This window comes from Coregonus clupeaformis, unplaced genomic scaffold, assembly GCF_020615455.1.
Source record: "Coregonus clupeaformis isolate EN_2021a unplaced genomic scaffold, ASM2061545v1 scaf0341, whole genome shotgun sequence".
Taxonomy (NCBI): Eukaryota; Metazoa; Chordata; class Actinopteri; order Salmoniformes; family Salmonidae; genus Coregonus; species Coregonus clupeaformis.
Window position 1 is genome coordinate 78,068 of NW_025533796.1, and position 19,433 is coordinate 97,500.

The window sequence follows — 19,433 nt, forward strand, 5'->3', positions numbered from 1 at the left end:
AACAGAGCGGGCGGCGTTGATTAGTTGTTGGGGGGTGCAGTGGTTGATCCCATCATGGCTCGGCAGCCGCCGACCACCAGGCAGAGGTTGGATGAAGGTCCCGGATGAGTGACTGCAGATGGAACAAAACGGAGGTAAGTAAACAACAAACCAACAAGGTGCAAAACAACAAAACTAACGCTAGACGCTCTAAGACTGATACTCTGGTAAACCTACTGTTCATGGCTAACGATCCGGCAGGGAATGGATGTTAGGCCAGAGCCTAAGAAGGGTGATGATCAGGACCAGGTGTGCAGATTGCTGATGGGATGCAGGTGCGGAAATCAAGAGAGCTCCCCGGAGCGTTCCAGAACCCTCGGGAAACTGGAGATCCCGAGCAGAAAAACTAGTCCACAGACAGGACCCGACTCAGACTGCCGGGATCGTTACAAGTACTGAGTACAGGGTCTGAATACTCATGTAAATGTGTTATTTCAGTTTTTGCAAACATTTCTAAAAACCTGTTTTGCTTTGTCATTATGGGGTATTGTGTGTAGATTGAATGGGGGGGGGGGGGACTATTTAATACATTTTAGAATAAGGCTGTAACGTAACAAAATGTGGAAAAAGTCAAGGGGTCTGAATAGTTTCCAACTGCACTGTATATGTTGTTTGTTGTCACTTATTAAGCATCCTAAGTATTTGAGATGTTTTGTGGTCCACTTAAAGGATTGCAGTAGCTCATTAGTTATTATTTATATTTTTCCTATTGACATTATTTCGTTTTTTTCCACGTTAATTTTATATCCTGAGATTTTAGAGTATTCCTGAAATATTTTTAGGAAGGGGGGCATTGAGTTTTCAAAATTGGTCAGGTATTTCACGAGATCATCTGAAAATAAGTTTAGCTTATGTTCATGTTTTCCAATACTGATACCTGTCTAATTCTTTCTGCAAGTGGTTCAATTGCCAGTGCAAACAGGAAGGGGAAGAGAGGACATCCCTGTCTTGTGCCCCTTTCTAAAGCAATTTCATCAGATAATGTATTATTTGTGTATATTTTTGCTTTAGGATATTTATATAATATGTTTTATTACATGTATTATTTCAGCTGGAATGTTGAACGCTTCCAAAGTTTTGAATAGAAAAGGCCATTCAAGTTGGTTGAAAGCCTTTCGGCATCAAATGTCACACCCTGATCTGTTTCACCTGTCTTTGTGATTGTCTCCACCCCCCTCCAGGTGTCGCCCATCTTCCCCATTATCCCCAGTGTATTTATACTTGTGTTCTCTTTTTGTCTGTTGCTTCCAATTGTTGAGTCAGCATTCTGTAACACAGACGCAGGGAGACGAGAATGAAGTACAGGGTGAGGGTTTAATAATAAATAAACATAGAACAAAACAAGAACAGTGTCTGGACATGAGTAACATAACATCAATGCTGACTGGGGAATGAACCTAAGGGAGTAACAGATATAGGGGAGGTAATCAATGACGTGATGGAGTCCAGGTGAGTCCCATAATTAAGCGCAGGTGCGCATAACAATGAGTGAACTGGTGACCTCGAGCACCGGAGCGGGGGAGCAGGTGTAGATGTGACAGTACCCCCCCCCCCGCGCGCGACGCGCGGCTCCAGCTGCAGGACGACGCCAACCAGAGGGACGGTCCCGAGGACCAGGGGTGGGTAAGTCGCTTCTCCTGAGACCCGGGAGCCGGTCGCTTCTGCTGAGCCGCGTGTCACCTCTACTGCCTCTCCACCTCTCTGGTGCTCGAGGTTACAAGTTCACTCATCATTACGCACACCTGCCACCATCGCGCACCTGCGCTTAATTATGGGACTCACCTGGACTCCATCACGTCACTCCCTTAGGTTCATTCCCCAGTCAGCATTGTTGTTATGTTTCTCATGTCCAGACACTGTTCTTGTTTTGTTCTATGTTTATTTATTATTAAACCCTCACCCTGTACTTGCTTCTCGTCTCCCAGCGTCTGCCTTACATCAACAGCCATTTTTGATACATCTATATCTTGCTATTTAGCGTATAATATTAAACTGAAACATATTCTTGTATTTTTTTGTAAGTGTCTATTTTTAATAAACCCTTTTTGATTGATATGTGTTAAGTCTGGTAAGACTTTTGCCATTTTATTGCTTATAAGCTTTGTTATTATTTTATTGTCACAATTTATTAAACTTATGGGTCTGTAATCAGCAAGGGACTCTCCAGATTTTCCTGGTTTTAATATAACTGAAATAGCTGTTTGATACGTGGAACTCCTTCTGTCTCTCTCTGGTCTGTTGTTACAGCAGAGTCCCCAGCAGAGCAGGGCTGGAGACAGGGAGGTGGGGGATTTGGGGGGTAAGAGGAGGGTGAGGATGATGAAAGGAGAAGTTTTACACACACACACACACACACACACACACACACACACACCTAGAGCACACCTAGAGCACACACACACTCCCAAAGCACATACAGTCAGTGGCTGTGGACAGGAGTGGGTGAGAGGGTGAGGGAGGGGTTAGATGGGGTTGTCAGGCCGGGAGGTGAAGAGGGTTTAGAGGTGTCCTATTATAGCGCACCAGGAGACATCCGCCAGCTAATCCCCTGCCAGTTTACACCTTCACCTGTGAAAAGGCCTCCCCTATCTTTGGCCTTCATAGTTTTCACAATTTCCTCTGCTCACGTTCCTCTACCTATCCCTCGCTCTCTCTCTCTTTGCCTGTCCTTTATTTCCTCACGCCTTCTATCTCATCTCTCTCTCCTGCCTGTCCTTTATTTCCTCACGCCTTCTATCTCATCTCTCTCTCCTGCCTGTCCTTTATTTCCTCACGCCTTCTATCTCATATCTCTCTCTTGCCTGTCCTTTATTTCCTCACGCCTTCTATCTCATCTCTCTCTCCTGCCTGTCCTTTATTTCCTCACGCCTTCTATCTCATCTCTCTCTCCTGCCTGTCCTTTATTTCCTCACGCCTTCTATCTCATATCTCTCTCTTGCCTGTCCTTTATTTCCTCACGCCTTCTATCTCATCTCTCTCTCCTGCCTGTCCTTTATTTCCTCACGCCTTCTATCTCATCTCTCTCTCCTGCCTGTCCTTTATTTCCTCACGCCTTCTATCTCATCTCTCTATCCTGCCTGTCCTTTATTTCCTCACGCCTTCTATCTCATATCTCTCTCCTGCCTAGTCCTTTTTCCCATTGTGTTTTTTTTTTACCACCGGTACTGTCACCCCACTAGTTAACACAGCTAAAAAGTCAGATTCAACAGCCACAAAGTAAGAATTGGCTACACACATATGCTTTTTTGGTCTTAATTTAAGTTTAGGGTTAGGCACAAGGTTAGCAGGTGGTTAAGGTTAGGGTTAAGGTTAGGTTAAGGTTTAAAATAACATTTTAAGTGAGGGAGGGGTTAGATGGGGTTGTCAGGCCGGGAGGTGAAGAGGGTTTAGAGGTGTCCTATTATAGCGCACCAGGAGACATCCGCCAGCTAATCCCCTGCCAGTTTACACCTTCACCTGTGAAAAGGCCTCCCCTATCTTTGGCCTTCATAGTTTTCACAATTTCCTCTGCTCACGTTCCTCTACCTATCCCTCGCTCTCTCTCTCTTTGCCTGTCCTTTATTTCCTCACGCCTTCTATCTCATCTCTCTCTCCTGCCTGTCCTTTATTTCCTCACGCCTTCTATCTCATCTCTCTCTCCTGCCTGTCCTTTATTTCCTCACGCCTTCTATCTCATATCTCTCTCTCCTGCCTGTCCTTTATTTCCTCACGCCTTCTATCTCATCTCTCTCTCCTGCCTGTCCTTTATTTCCTCACGCCTTCTATCTCATCTCTCTCTCCTGCCTAGTCCTTTTTCCCATTGTGTTTTTTTTCATATCTCTCTCTTGCCTGTCCTTTATTTCCTCACGCCTTCTATCTCATATCTCTCTCTTGCCTGTCCTTTATTTCCTCACGCCTTCTATCTCATCTCTCTCTCCTGCCTGTCCTTTATTTCCTCACGCCTTCTATCTCATCTCTCTCTCCTGCCTGTCCTTTATTTCCTCACGCCTTCTATCTCATCTCTCTATCCTGCCTGTCCTTTATTTCCTCACGCCTTCTATCTCATATCTCTCTCCTGCCTAGTCCTTTTTCCCATTGTGTTTTTTTTTTACCACCGGTACTGTCACCCCACTAGTTAACACAGCTAAAAAGTCAGATTCAACAGCCACAAAGTAAGAATTGGCTACACACATATGCTTTTTTGGTCTTAATTTAAGTTTAGGGTTAGGCACAAGGTTAGCAGGTGGTTAAGGTTAGGGTTAAGGTTAGGGTAAGGTTTAAAATAACATTTTAAGAAGATAAATTGTAGAAATGGGTGGGGTGATGCCATAATTATGACTTTGTGGGTGTGTTAACTAGTGACAACACTCCCACTCTCCTCTCCTCCCTCCCTTCCTCTCACACTTCCCTCCCTCCCTCCTTCCCTCCCTCTCTCCCTCCTCCCACTCTCCTACTGTTCTGTGGTGTTAGCCCGGTGGTGCTCAGTCATTCCCATTGACAGATTACCTTCTTAATGGAATTTAATTATTTAGTTTTCCCTTGTGGCGATTCATCCAGGAAAAGACCGACAGCAGCAGGGGGGAGGAGGAAGAGGAAGAGGAAAGGAGGAGTATGTGGAGGTGTGTGGGATGAAGAGGAAGGGAGGAGTGTGTGGAGGTGTGTGGGATGAAGAGGAAGGGAGGAGTGTGTGGAGGTGTGTGGGATGAAGAGGGAGAGAAGGAGGGATGGTCATTTCCTATGATGGTGTGAGTCTGAATCACTTCTGTTTGGATTTGTTTGGATGTCATTCAGAAAGAGGGAGAGAAGAAGGGAGGGAGGATCTGGGGAAGACAGAGAAAGAGGGAGTGAGGGATAGAAGAGCGGCAGTGTCACATGCACACACACACACATACTGGAGGGACAGCAGAGTGAATGACGATCAGTTTGCAGACAAAAGAGATGTTCTGTAAGTGTGAATGAGTTGTGTGTGTGTGTTGGGGCTGTGATGGACTTTCCCTCTGACTCAATGGAAAAGCACTGTGCCATTAGTTTGCACAGACACAAACACACACACACAATCACGCATGCAGACACACAAACTTCTGTACTGTACTCTCTCTCACTCTCTTTGACTCTCACACACAGACTCTTCTCTCTCTTCCTTCCTGCTGTTTCTATCGCTTCACCTGTGTCCCTACCTCTCTTTTCCTCCCTTATTTTCCTCCCTCCCTCCTTCTCTCTCTTTATCTCTTTCTCTCTTGCTGGGGATTCTAATTAAGCTTGGCTGGTCTTTGATGTTGTCGCCTTGGCAACAGTCACCATGACGAGGCTGGGTCTGCAAAACTCTCTCTCTCTCGCTCTCTCTCTCGCTCGCTATCTCTCTCTCTTGTTCTCTCTCTCTCTCACTCTCTCTCTCTCACACACACATACACACACACTGACATGCAGCATTCACAAATCATTTTACCTACAATACACGAGTGTGCAGAACACAATGGCTTACTATATTTCTCATACACACACACACACACACACACACACACACACACACACACACACACCGACATACACACACACACCGACATACACCCACACACGCACCCCCTCCCACACACACATCAGATAGAGTCCTTGTGACACACACCAACGACATGATGAATGCTCCTTTTGTCTTTTGCACCAGTTGCACCAGTCATGCAAACAGAGACATCTAGTCTGAAAGCTGAATTTGTATTTCTGCTTTCTATCCAGCAGTGATCCACAGGTGATTGTGTCTGTGAATGCACTGAATGTCATTCTCCTACTAGAGTACAGGGAGTGTCACTAGCCTGGGTGCCTGGGTGCCTGGGTGCCTGGGTGCCTGGGTGCCTGGGTGACTGTGTCTGCTTTCAACCATGCCACAGGATGTAGCTGTCTCACCAAGACAAGTTGTCTGGAGCAGAAACAGATACCAGGGCTAGAATGTTAAAACTACTGAACTCTCTTTTTGTGTCAGATTTCAGTTTAGCTATCTCTATCATTCATTCACTCTCTCTTCTCTCTCTCTTTACCCCCCCCCCCCCCCCCCACCCCACCCTCTCTCTCTCTCTCTCTCTCTCTCTCTCTCTCTCTCTCAATTCAATTCAATTTAAGGGGCTTTATTGGCATGGGAAACGCATGTTAACATTGCCAAAGCAAGTGAAGTAGATAGTAAACAAAAGTGAAATAAACAATAAAAATTAACAGTAAACATTACACTCAGAAGTTCCCAAAGAATAAAGACGTTTCAAATGTCATGTTATGTCTATATACAGCAGGGTTCTTCAATTCCAGTCCTGGAGGGCCGAAACACCTCTGTTTTTCATCCTCTCCTTCTAATCAGGGGCTAATTCAGACCTGGGACACCAGGTGAGTGCAATTAACTACCAGGTAGAAATAAAAAACAGAAGTGTTTCGGCCCTCCAGGACAATAATTGAAGAACCCTGATATACAGTGTTGTAATGATCTCTCTCTCTCTCTCTCTCTCTCTCTCTCTCTCTCTCTCTCTCTCTCTCTCTCTCTCTCTCTCTCTCTCTCTCTCTCTCTCTCTCTCTCTCTCTCTCTCCCTATCCCTTGTTATTCAGTCTGGTAGTGGTTGTACAGTAAATTCTGCTACAGTGCAGTGGCTAGGCTGTCAGGCCAGTTGAGGCCCCTCCAGATGAGTTGTGACTTCTGGTTGGTCCTGTAATGTGTTGGTTCTGTTGTTTGACCCTCTCATAGTGTTTGTTGTGTTTGATGAAACAAAGTGTGTGGGATAAGACATCTCTCCAGATGAATCATGCGGCTACAGTAAGAGCTGCTCTCTCTCTCTCTCTCTCTCTCTCTCTCTCTCTCTTTCTGTGCTCAACTCTGACTGTTCCTCTCTGCCCACCAGCATCTGTTCAACCTCTCATTTAAAACAGGGACTTCCCTACATTGCTCCATCTCTCGCTCTCCACCTGTCTGTCTCTCCTCTTTCTCTATGTCTCTATTATTTTTCTCTCTTTCTCATTCCCCTGCCTTCTCTTTTTCCCTTTCTCTAGCTCCCCCCTCTCTCTCCTTCTCCATATCTCCTCCTCTCTCTCTCTCTCTCTCTCTCTCTCTCTCTCTCTCTCTCTCTCTCTCTCTCTCTCTCTCTCTCTCTCTCTCTCTCTCTCTCTCTCTCTCTCTCTCTCTCTCTCTCTCTCTCTCTCTCTCTCTCTCTCTCTCTCTCTCTCTCTCTCTCTCTCTCTCTCGCCCTCCCCGTCTCTCCCTGAAGGGGAGGGTCTCTACTGAAACCCTGCTCTTAGCACTTTCTCATAACTATCACCCTGGCGACAGTATCAACAGTAACCACAGCAATTAAGAAAGCAAACAACATCAACTGAGCAAGAAAAAAACAGCAATTAAAGCAATATGGTTAGAGTGTGTTCATAATGATGCCAGAAATACGGCCATAATGATGTCTCAGAGTAATGGTGTGACTGGGATAATGGGATCACTTAGGTTCCTGGTGTGTTAGCTGAGAGATAGCAGACAGTTAGCAGACAGTTAGCTGAGAGTTTGTATTTGTATTTGTATTTATTATGGATCCCCATTAGCTACTCTTCCTGGGGTCCATCAAAATACATTTTTAAAAACATTACAAAACTGTCATAACAGATTTCACAACATATTACAGTGGGGAAAAAAAGTATTTAGTCAGCCACCAATTGTGCAAGTTCTCCCACTTAAAAATATGAGAGAGGCCTGTCATTTTCATCATAGGTACACATCAACTATGACAGACAAATTGAGATTTTTTTTCTCCAGAAAATCACATTGTAGGATTTTTTATGAATTTATTTGCAAATTATGGTGGAAAATAAGTATTTGGTCACCTACAAACAAGCAAGATTTCTGGCTCTCACAGACCTGTAACTTCTTCTTTAAGAGGCTCCTCTGTCCTCCACTCGTTACCTGTATTAATGGCACCTGTTTGAACTTGTTATCAGTATAAAAGACACCTGTCCACAACCTCAAACAGTCACACTCCAAACTCCACTATGGCCAAGACCAAAGAGCTGTCAAAGGACACCAGAAACAAAATTGTAGACCTGCACCAGGCTGGGAAGACTGAATCTGCAATAGGTAAGCAGCTTGGTTTGAAGAAATCAACTGTGGGAGCAATTATTAGGAAATGGAAGACATACAAGACCACTGATAATCTCCCTCGATCTGGGGCTCCACGCAAGATCTCACCGTGGGGTCAAAATGATCACAAGAACGGTGAGCAAAAATCCCAGAACCACACGGGGGGACCTAGTGAATGACCTGCAGAGAGCTGGGACCAAAGTAACAAAGCCTACCATCAGTAACACACTACGCCGCCAGGGACTCAAATCCTGCAGTGCCAGACGTGTCCCCCTGCTTAAGCCAGTACATGTCCAGGCCCGTCTGAAGTTTGCTAGAGTGCATTTGGATGATCCAGAAGAGGATTGGGAGAATGTCATATGGTCAGATGAAACCAAAATAGAACTTTTTGGTAAAAACTCAACTCGTCGTGTTTGGAGGACAAAGAATGCTGAGTTGCATCCAAAGAACACCATACCTACTGTGAAGCATGGGGGGTGGAAACATCATGCTTTGGGGCTGTTTTTCTGCAAAGGGACCAGGACGACTGATCCGTGTAAAGGAAAGAATGAATGGGGCCATGTATCGTGAGATTTTGAGTGAAAACCTCCTTCCATCAGCAAGGGCATTGAAGATGAAACGTGGCTGGGTCTTTCAGCATGACAATGATCCCAAACACACCGCCCGGGCAACGAAGGAGTGGCTTCGTAAGAAGCATTTCAAGGTCCTGGAGTGGCCTAGCCAGTCTCCAGATCTCAAACCCATAGAAAATCTTTGGAGGGAGTTGAAAGTCCATGTTGCCCAGCGACAGCCCCAAAACATCACTGCTCTAGAGGAGATCTGCATGGAGGAATGGGCCAAAATACCAGCAACAGTGTGTGAAAACCTTGTGAAGACTTACAGAAAACGTTTGACCTGTGTCATTGCCAACAAAGGGTATATAACAAAGTATTGAGAAACTTTTGTTATTGACCAAATACTTATTTTCCACCATAATTTGCAAATAAATTCATTAAAAATCCTACAATGGGATTTTCTGGATTTGTTTTCCTCATTTTGTCTGTCATAGTTGACGTGTACCTATGATGAAAATTACAGGCCTCTCTCATCTTTTTAAGTGGGAGAACTTGCACAATTGGTGGCTGACTAAATACTTTTTTCCCCCACTGTAAGTGTGTGCCCTCAGGCCTCTACTCTACTACCACATATCTATAACACAAAATCCATGTGTACATGTGTGTATAGTGCGTATGTTATCGTGTGTTTGTATGCATGTGTCTATGTTTGTGTTGCTTCATAGTCCCCGCTGTTCCATAAGTTATATTTTTATCTGTTTTTTTAATCTAATTTTACTGCTGGCATGAGTTACTTGATGTGGAATAGAGTTCCATGTAATCATGGGTACTGTGCGCCTCCCATGGTCTGGTCTTGACTTGGGGACTGTGAAGAGACCTCTGGTGGCATGTCTTGTGGGGTATGCATGGGTGTCCGAGCTGTGTGCCAGTAGTTCAAACAGACAGCTCGGTTCATTCAACATGTCAATACCTCTCACAAATACAAGTAGTGATGAAGTAAATCTCTCCTCCACTTTGAGCCAGGAGAGAGTGACATGCATATTATTAATGTTAGCTCTCTGTGTACATCCAAGGGCCAGCTGTGCTGACCTGTTCTGAGCCAATTGCAATTAGTCCCTCTTTGTGGCACCTGACCACACGACTGAACAGTAGTCCAGGTGCGACAAAACTAGGGCCTGTAGGACCTGCCTTGTTGATAGTGTTGTTAAGAATGCAGAGCAGCACTTTATTATAGACAGACTTCTCCCCATCCTAGCTACTGTTGTATCAATATGTTTTGACCATGACAGTTTACAATCCAGGGTTACTCCAAGCAATTTAGTCTCCTCAACTTTCTCAATTTCCACATTATTCATTACAAGACTTAGTTGAGGTTTAGGGTTTAGTGAATGATTTGTCACAAATACAATGCTTTTAGTTTTTGAAATATTTAGGACTAACTTATTCCTTGCCACCCATTCTGAAACTAACTGCAGATCTTTGTTAAATGTTGCTGTCATTTCAGTCGCTGTGGTAGCTGACGTGTATAGTGTTGAGTCATCCGCATACATAGACACACTGGCTTTACTCATAGCCAGTGGCATGTCGTTAGTAAAGATTGAAAAAAGTAAGAGGCCTAGACAGCTGCCCTGGGAAATTCTACCTGGATTTTGTTGGAGAGGCTTCAATTAAAGAACACCCTCTGTGTTCTGTTAGACAGGTAACTCTTTATCCACAATATAGCAGGGGGTGTAAAGCCATAACACATAAATTTTTCCAGCAACAGACTATGATCGATAATGTCAAAAGCTGCACTGAAGTCTAACAAAACAGCCCCCACAATCTTTTTATCATCTCAGCCAATCATCAGTCATTTGTGTAAGTGCTGTGCTTGTTGAATGTCCTTCCTATAAGCGTGCTGAAAGTATGTTGTCAATTTGTTTACTGTAAAATAGCATTTTACCTGGTCAAACACAATTTTTTCCAAAAGTTTACTAAGGGTTGGTAACATGCTGATTGGTTGGCTATTTGAGCCAGTTAAGGGGGCTTTACTATTCTAAGGTAGGGGAATACCTTTTGCTTCGCTCCAGGCCTGAGGGACACACTTTCTAGTAGGCTTAAATTGAAGATATGGCAAATAGGAGTGGCAATATCGTCCGCTATTATCCTCAGTAATTTTCCATCCAAGTTGTCAAACCCCGGTGGCTTGTCATTGTTGATCAGCAATAATACTTTTTTCACCTCTTCCACACTTACTTTACGGAATTCAAGATTACAATGCTTGTCTTTCATAATTTGATCAGATATACTTGGATGTGTAGTGTCAGCGTTTGTTGCTGGCATGTCATGCCTAAGTTTGCTAATCTTGCCAATGAAAAAATAATTAAAGTAGTTGGCAATATCAGTGGGTTTTGTGATGAATGAGCCATCTGATTCAATGAATGATGGAGCAGAGTTTGCCTTTTTGCCCAAAATTTCATTTAAGGTGCTCCAAAGCTTTTTACTATCATTCTTTATGTCATTTATCTTTGTTTCATAGTGTAGTTTCTTCTTCTTTTTATTCAGTTTAGTCACATGATTTCTCAATTTGCAGTACGTTTGCCAATCGGTTGTACAGCCAGACCTATTTGCCATCTCTTTTGCCTCATCCCTCTCAACCATACCATTTTTCAATTCCTCATCAATCCATGGGGATTTACAGTGGCTTGCGAAAGTATTCACCCCCCTTGGCATTTTTCCTATTTTGTTGCCTTACAACCTGGAATTAAAATGGATTTTTTGGGGGTTTGTATCATTTGATTTACACAACATGCCTACCACTTTGAAGATGCAAAATAAACATTTTTGTGAAACAAACAAGAATTAAGACAAAAAAACTGAAAACTTGAGCGCGCATAACTATTCACCCCCCCAAAGTCAATACTTTGTAGAGCCACATTTTGCAGCAATTACAGCTGCAAGTCTCTTGGGGTATGTCTCTATAAGCTTGGCACATCTAGCCACTGGGATTTTTGCCCATTCTTCAAGGCAAAACTGCTCCAGCTCCTTCAAGTTGGATGGGTTCCGCTGGTGTACAGCAATCTTTAAGTCATACCACAGATTCTCAATTGGATTGAGGTCTGGGCTTTGACTAGGCCATTCCAAGACATTTCAATGTTTCCCCTTAAACCACACGAGTGTTGCTTTAGCAGTATGCTTAGGGCCATTGTCCTGCTGGAAGGTGAACCTCCGTCCCAGTCTCAAATCTCTGGAAGAGTGAAACAGGTTTCCCTCAAGAATTTCCATGTATTTAGCGCCGTTCATCATTCTTTCAATTCTGACCAGTTTCCCAGTCCCTGCCGATGAAAAACGGATGGTGTTCTCGGGGTAATGAGAGGTGTTGGGTTTGCGCCAGACATAGCATTTTCCTTGATGGCCAAAAAGCTCAATTTTAGTCTCATCTGATCAGAGTACCTTCTTCCATATGTTTGGGGAGTCTCCCACATGCCTTTTGGCGAACACCAAACGTGTTTGCTGATTTCTTTCTTTAAGCAATGGCTTTTTTTCTGCCCACTCTTCCATAAAGCCCAGCTCTGTGGAGTGTACGGCTTAAAGTGGTCCTATGGACATATACTCCAGCTCCTTCAGCTCCATCAGATCCTCCTCTCCACCCTCTCCGAGCTGGGCATCTCCGGCGCGGCTCACTCCTGGATTGCGTCCTACCTGACCGGTCGCTCCTACCAAGTGGCGTGGCGAGAAGCTGTCTCCGCACCACGTGCATTCACCACTGGTGTCCCCCAGGGCTCAGTTCTAGGCCCTCTCCTTTTCTCCCTATACACCAAGTCACTTGGCTCTGTCATATCCTCACATGGCCTCTACTATCATTGCTACGCTGACGATACACAACTAATCTTCTCCTTTCCCCCTTCTGATAACCAGGTGGCGAATCGCATCTCTGCATGTCTGGCAGACATATCAGTATGGATGACGGATCACCACATCAAGCTGAACCCTGGCAAGACGGAGCTGCTCTTCCTCCCGGGGAAGGACTGCCCGTTCCATGATCTCGCCATCACGGTTGACAACTCCGTTGTGTCCTCCTCCCAGAGTGCGAAGAGCCTTGGCGTGACCCTGGACAACACCCTGTCGTTCTCCGCTAACATCAAGGCGGTGACCCGATCCTGCAGGTTCATGCTCTACAACATTCGGAGAGTACGAACCTGCCTTACACAGGAAGCGGCACAGGTCCTAATCCAGGCACTTGTCATCTCCCGTCTGGATTACTGCAACTCGCTGTTGGCTGGGCTCCCTGCCTGTGCCATTAAACCCCTACAACTCATCCAGAATGCCGCAGCCCGTCTGGTGTTCAACCTTCCCAAGTTCTCTCACGTCACCCCCTCCTCCGCACACTCCACTGGCTTCCAGTTGAAGCTCGCATCCGTTACAAGACCATGGTGCTTGCCTATGGAGCAGTGAGGGGAACGGCACCTCCGTACCTTCAGGCTCTGATCAGTCCCTACACCCAAACGAGGGCATTGCGTTCATCCACCTCTGGCCTGCTGGCTCCCCTTCCTCTGCGGAAGCATAGTTCCCGCTCAGCCCAGTCAAAACTGTTCGCTGCTCTGGCACCCCAATGGTGGAACAATCTCCCTCACGACGCCAGGACAGCGGAGTCACTCACCACCTTCCGGAGACATTTGAAACCCCACCTCTTTAAGGAATACCTGGGATAGGATAAAGTAATCCTTCTACCCCACCCCCCAAAAAAAAAATTATATTGGAAAGTGGTTATCCCACTGGCTATAGGGTGAATGCACCAATTTGTAAGTCGCTCTGGATAAGAGCGTCTGCTAAATGACGTAAATGTGCCCTTGAGCAAGGCACTTAACCCTAATTGCTCCTGTAAGTCGCTCTGGATAAGAGCGTCTGCTAAATGACTAAAATGTAAATGTAAAATGTTATATTTGGTCTCTTTGTTGCCTCTCTGATTAATGCCCTCCTTGCCTGGTCCGTGAGTTTTGGTGGGCGGCCCTCTCTTGGCAGGTTTGTTGTGGTGCCATATTCTTTCCATTTTTTAATAATGGATTTAATGGTGCTCCGTGGGATGTTCAAAGTTTTGGATATTATTTTATAACCCCAACCCTGATCTCTACTTCCCCACAACTTTGTCCCTGACCTATTTGGAGAGCTCCTTGGTCTTCATGGTGCCGCTTGCTTGGTGGTGCCCCTTGCTTAGTGGTGTTGCAGACTCTGGGGCCTTTCAGAACAGGTGTATATATACTGAGATCATGTGACACTTAGATTGCACACAGGTGGACTTTATTTAACTAATCATGTGACTTCTGAAGGTAATTGGTTGCATCTTATTTAGGGGCTTCATAGCAAAGGGGGTGAATACATATGCACGCACCACTTTATACAAGTTATCTTTTAAATTTCACTTCACCAATTTGGACTATTTTGTGTTTGTCCATTACATGAAATCCAAATAGAAATCCATTTAAATTACAGGTTGTAATGCAACAAAATAGGAAAAACGCAAAGGGGGATGAATACTTTTGCAATGCACTGTAATAGTTTTTACTGTCATTTTCTTAATGGTGCATGCTTATTAGTAACTGTGATAAGCAATTTCATAAATGTGTCAAGTGCAGCGTCTGTTTGCTCGTCATTACACACCATAGACCAACAAATATTCTTCACATCAACAACATAGGAATCACTACAGAACTTCTTGTATGACCTCTTATACACAATATTAGGCCCAGACTTTAGAAGTTTGGTTTTCCTAAATATGGCTACTATATTGTGATCACTACATCCGATGGATTTGGATACTGCTTTCAAACAAATTTCTGCAGCATTAGTAAAGATATGATCAATACATGTTGATGATTTCATTCCTGTACTGTTTGTAACTACCCTGATAGGTTGATTGATAACCTGAACCAGGTTGCAGGCACTTGTTGCAGTTTGTTAGCTGACATTTAGCTGACAGTTAGCTGACAGTTAGCAGACAGTTAGCAGACAGTTAGCTGACAGTTAGCAGAGAGTTAGCTGAGAGTTAGCATACAGTTAGCAGACTGTTAGCAGATAGTTAACTGAGAGTTAGCAGACAGTTAGCTGACAGTTAGCTGAGAGTTAGCAGACAGTTAGCTGACAGTTAGCAGACAGTTAGCTGAGAGTTAGCAGACAGTTAGCTGAGAATTAGCAGACAGTTCCTTTTATATGAGGGAAAGGGGAAGAGAGCAGTCTAAACATCAACTGTGTCTCTACATTCTAACAGCTTCCTCTCATCAAATCAATGATAAATACATTGTGATATACAAACCCATTGCATTGACTGCTACAGGCACTAACACTGTAATCATGTTCCAAACTACTGATAATGATGATGATGGTGATCATGATGATGATGTCGATGCTCATTACTAAGTCATTTTTAAAATGCTACCTCTGCTCGAACCCAACCCTCTTTCTATCTTCCTGTCCCTTATTCCTCCATTTCCCTTCTACAGCTCTTCGTCATCGACAACGGAGCGGACGACTGGCGCATCGCCATGACATTGAATCGGGTGTTGCTGATATCGTTGGAACTACTGGTGTCGGCGGTGCATCCGGTGCCCGGGGACTTTAAGTTCCAGTGGCGGGCACGTCTGGCGTTCTCTTACGCCCCGTCCCAGGCTGAGGCTGACCTGGACATGGTGCTGAGTGTTCCCATGTTCCTCCGCCTCTACCTCATCGCCCGCGTCATGCTGCTGCACAGCAAACTGTTCACTGATGCCTCCTCACGGAGCATAGGGGCCCTCAATAAGGTGTGTGTGTGGCGGGGGGTTTGTTGTTCACTCTCTGTCTCACTCCCTCCATCTCGTCCTGCTGTGTTCTTTCCATTCACACTGTCCCTTCTTATCTGTCATCTCCCTTTCCCCATCTCTCTATACACTTGTCTCTCTCAGACTCCCTCATTCACTCTCTCAATCTCTCTCTCTCATCCTGTGTCTCTCTCAATCTATTTCTCTCCTCATGTGTCTCCCTCCATCTCTATCTCTCCTCCTGTGTCTCCCTCCATCTCTATCTCTCCTCCTGTGTCTCTCTCCATCTCTATCTCTCCTCCTGTGTCTCCCTCCATCTCTATCTCTCCTCCTGTGTCTCCCTCCATCTCTATCTCTCCTCCTGTGTCTCCCTCCATCTCTATCTCTCCTCCTGATTCTCCCTCCATCTCTATCTCTCATCCTGTGTCTCCTTCCATCTCTCTTTTCCTCCTGTATCTCCCTCCATCTCTATCTCTCCTCCTGTGTCTCCATTCATCTATTTTTCTCCTCCTGTGTCTGTCCAAGGAAGTATGAATGATTGATTGATGTCTGCCTTGCTGTCTCAGCTTCTCACCTTCCCACTAATTCAGACTAAATACTCCTCTGACAGGTAACTGAGGACAGTAATGCCAGATATGCAGCAGGAATAATAAGGCAGAAGGATGGTTCCTAAATGGCACCCTATCCCCTATGTAGTGCACTACTTTTATCCATGGCCCATAGGGAATAGGGTGCCATTTGGGACGCAGCCTATGGGAATGAGATACAGCGACGCTGAAATGAGAGCTGGAGTTGTGGGTATTACATGAGTGATGTCAATAAGAAAGCCATAATAGAACGAGTGAGATATGATAGAAGGAATAGTACAATGAGTGAGATAAGGAGATTAAGAACTAATAGAAAGAGGCGTAGACTGAGAGAAAGAGAGAGAGAGAGAGAGAGAGAGAGAGAGAGAGAGAGAGAGAGAGAGAGAGAGAGAGAGAGAGAGAGAGAGAGAGAGAGAGAGAGAGAGAGAGAGAGAGAGAGAGAGAGAAAGAGAGAGAGAGAGAGAGAGAGAGAGAGTGAGAGAGAGAGAGAGAGAGAGAAGTGGAGAGGGAGAGTGGTATTGGTGAGGCCATCTGGACTGTACTCTGATGTCTGTGGTTAATGAGAGAGAGAGAGAGAGAGAGAGAGAGAGAGAGAGAGAGAGAGAGAGAGAGAGAGAGAGAGAGAGAGAGAGAGAGAGAGAGAGAGCGTGATAGAGTGAGTGTGTGACAGTGTATTAGTTGAGTAATGTGTTAGATAGTGAGTGGGTTGTAATATGTCCTTCAGGCTATGGCTGGATGAGATACGATGAGGGGAGCTGCTGTATGTGGATCTCCTGGTGTTCTACTAGATTAATAAGGCTTGGATTAATATAACCCTCGTTTATCAGCTTTTAACCCTTCGAAGGTTGAACTAACTACTGCTGAATAGAGAGTTAATATGACCTGTTTCATTTATTACTATCAATATGATCTGATATGATTAAAACATGATTAATCAGGACCATGGAGGACGGAATCCCAACGTGAGAGTTTTCACATAAATCATGTGTTGTCAATGAGGGATTTGAGATAATATTATATGTAGTAATACAGGTTCAAAACGCCTCAGGCTCCATTCTAGGAAGGCCATGCCATTCAGTTGGTGTGTTTGAAGGTGCACTTTAACACAGTTTATGTATGTGTGTGTGTACAGATAAAGGCTAACACACAGCGTACATACATTATCGATGACGTTTAACTCTGTGTGTATGTGTGCCTGTGTTACGTGTGCGTGTGCATTACGTCTGCGTATGTGTGCTTGCGTGCATGTGTGTGTGGGTGTGTGTGCATTGCAGGTGCACTTTAATACGAGGTTTGTGATGAAGACTCTGATGACCATCTGTCCAGGCACTGTTCTCCTGGTCTTCAGCATCTCACTGTGGATCATCGCTGCCTGGACCGTACGAGTGTGTGAGAGGTACGTGTGTGTGTGTGTGTGTGTGTGTGTGTGTGTGTGTGTGTGTGTGTGTGTTTGTGTGTGTGTGTGTGTGGACATGTTTAACTATTCTTGTGGGGACCAGAAGTCCCCAAATGAAAAGTAAACTAACAAAAATTTGACAAACTGGAGACATTTTGTTAGTCCCCACGAGGTCAAATGCTATTTCTAGGGGGTTTAGGGTTAAGGTTATAATTAGTGTTAGTGTTAAAATTACGTTAAGGGTTAGGGTTAGGAGCTAGGGTTAGTTTTAGGGTTAGGGTTAGGAACTAGGGTTAGGGTTAGGGTTAAGGTTAGGGTTAGGGTAAGGGTTAGGGGTTATGGAAAATATGATTTTGAATGGGACTGAATCGTGTGTCCCCACAAGGTTAGCTGAACAAGACTATGTGTGTGTGTGTGTGTGTGTGTGTGTGCGCGCGCGTGCGTGCGTGCATTCATATGTGCATGCAACTGAGAAGGAATATATAATAAATGGGAATGAGAGGTGTAATGGAGTGTTGGCTCTCTCTCTCTCTCTCTCTTTCTTTCCCTCTCTCTCTGTCTCTCTCTCTCTCTCTCTCTCTCTCTCTCTCTCTCTCTCTCTCTCTCTCTCTCTCTCTCTCTCTCTCTCTCTCTCTCTCTCTCTCTCTGTCTCTGTCTCTCTCTCTTTCTCTCCCTCTATCTCTCCCCAGGTATCATGATGCCCAGGATGTGACCAGTAACTTCCTGTCTCTCTCTCCCCAGGTATCATGATGCCCAGGATGTGACCAGTAACTTCCTGTCTCTCTCTCTCCAGGTATCATGATGCCCAGGATGTGACCAGTAACTTCCTGGGGGCGATGTGGCTCATCTCTATCACCTTCCTGTCTATTGGCTACGGAGACATGGTGCCTCACACATACTGTGGCAAAGGAGTCTGTCTACTAACCGGCATTATGGTACCACCATGTTTGTGGTTGTGTGTGTGTGTGTATATTGTGTGTGTGTGTGTGTATCAATGTCACCCCTCTCTCTTTCTCTCTGAGACTCTTCTTGTCCTCCTCCCTCCCTCTCTTTCTCTCTGTCCTCCTATCTCCTGTCCTCTCTTTCTCTCTGTCCTCCTCCCTCCCTCTCTTTCTCTCTGTCCTCCTCCCTCCCTCTCTTTCTCTCTGTCCTCCTATCTACTGTCCTCTCTTTCTCTCTGTCCTCCTGTCTCCTCTCTTTCTCTCTGTCCTCCTATCTCCTGTCCTCTCTTTCTCTCTGTCCTCCTCCCTCCCTCTCTTTCTCTCTGTCCTCCTATCCCCTGTCCTTTCTTGGTTACTAGGCCCAGGATTAGGGAGCATTCTGTCATTTATATTATCTGTTTATCCCCCTGTATTAGCCTGCATCTGTGCTCTGAGTCTAATGGACTGTGTGTGTGTGTGTCTCTGTTCTCAATTGCATAATGAAGGCCCCACCTTTCCTGTTCTCTCTCTCTCTCTCTCTCTCTCTCTCTCTGCTCTCTCTCTCTCTCTCTCTCTCTCTCTTTCTCTGTTTTTGCTTGTCTTTATTTCAGTCAGGTGCTCTCTGTCTCTTCCTCGCTCCTTCTTTCTCCCTCTACCATCTCTCTCTTTTACTCTCTTTATGTCTTTTGTCTTCTCTATCTATGTTTCTGCTCTCTCTCCATCTCCCTCTCTCTCCATTCATTCATTCATTCACTTATTTTCTCCTTCTCTCCTTGTTCCTTTCTTCTCTATACCTCTTTCTCTGTATCTGTGTCACCCTGTCTGTTCCTGCTCACACTAACATACGCCCACGCCTTCACCTACAAAGCCAGATACACACACACACGGGGGTGGACACAGATACTCCCATACCCGCTGTTACAGACTGCATCCTACACACACCACTATCACAGAACTTGACATGCACTCTCAATATGACTCCAGAAACATCCCACACAACACACACACTCACTCTCACACACACACACACACACACACAAACACACACGCGTACACACAAAAACATGTACACGTGCACATACACACACACACGTATGCA

At 45.0% G+C, this 19,433-nt stretch overlaps 1 protein-coding gene across 1 annotated transcript in view; it reads left to right on the forward strand.

The window, feature by feature from the left end:
- The window catches only part of LOC121542730 (small conductance calcium-activated potassium channel protein 2), a 102,768-nt gene that overhangs the window by 68,348 nt on the left and 14,987 nt on the right, over positions 1-19,433 (forward strand). Inside the window, 3 exon segments of the mRNA XM_041852239.2 lie at positions 15,138-15,434; positions 17,293-17,414; positions 18,208-18,349. Of these exon segments, the coding sequence (XP_041708173.2) occupies positions 15,138-15,434; positions 17,293-17,414; positions 18,208-18,349 (561 nt within the window).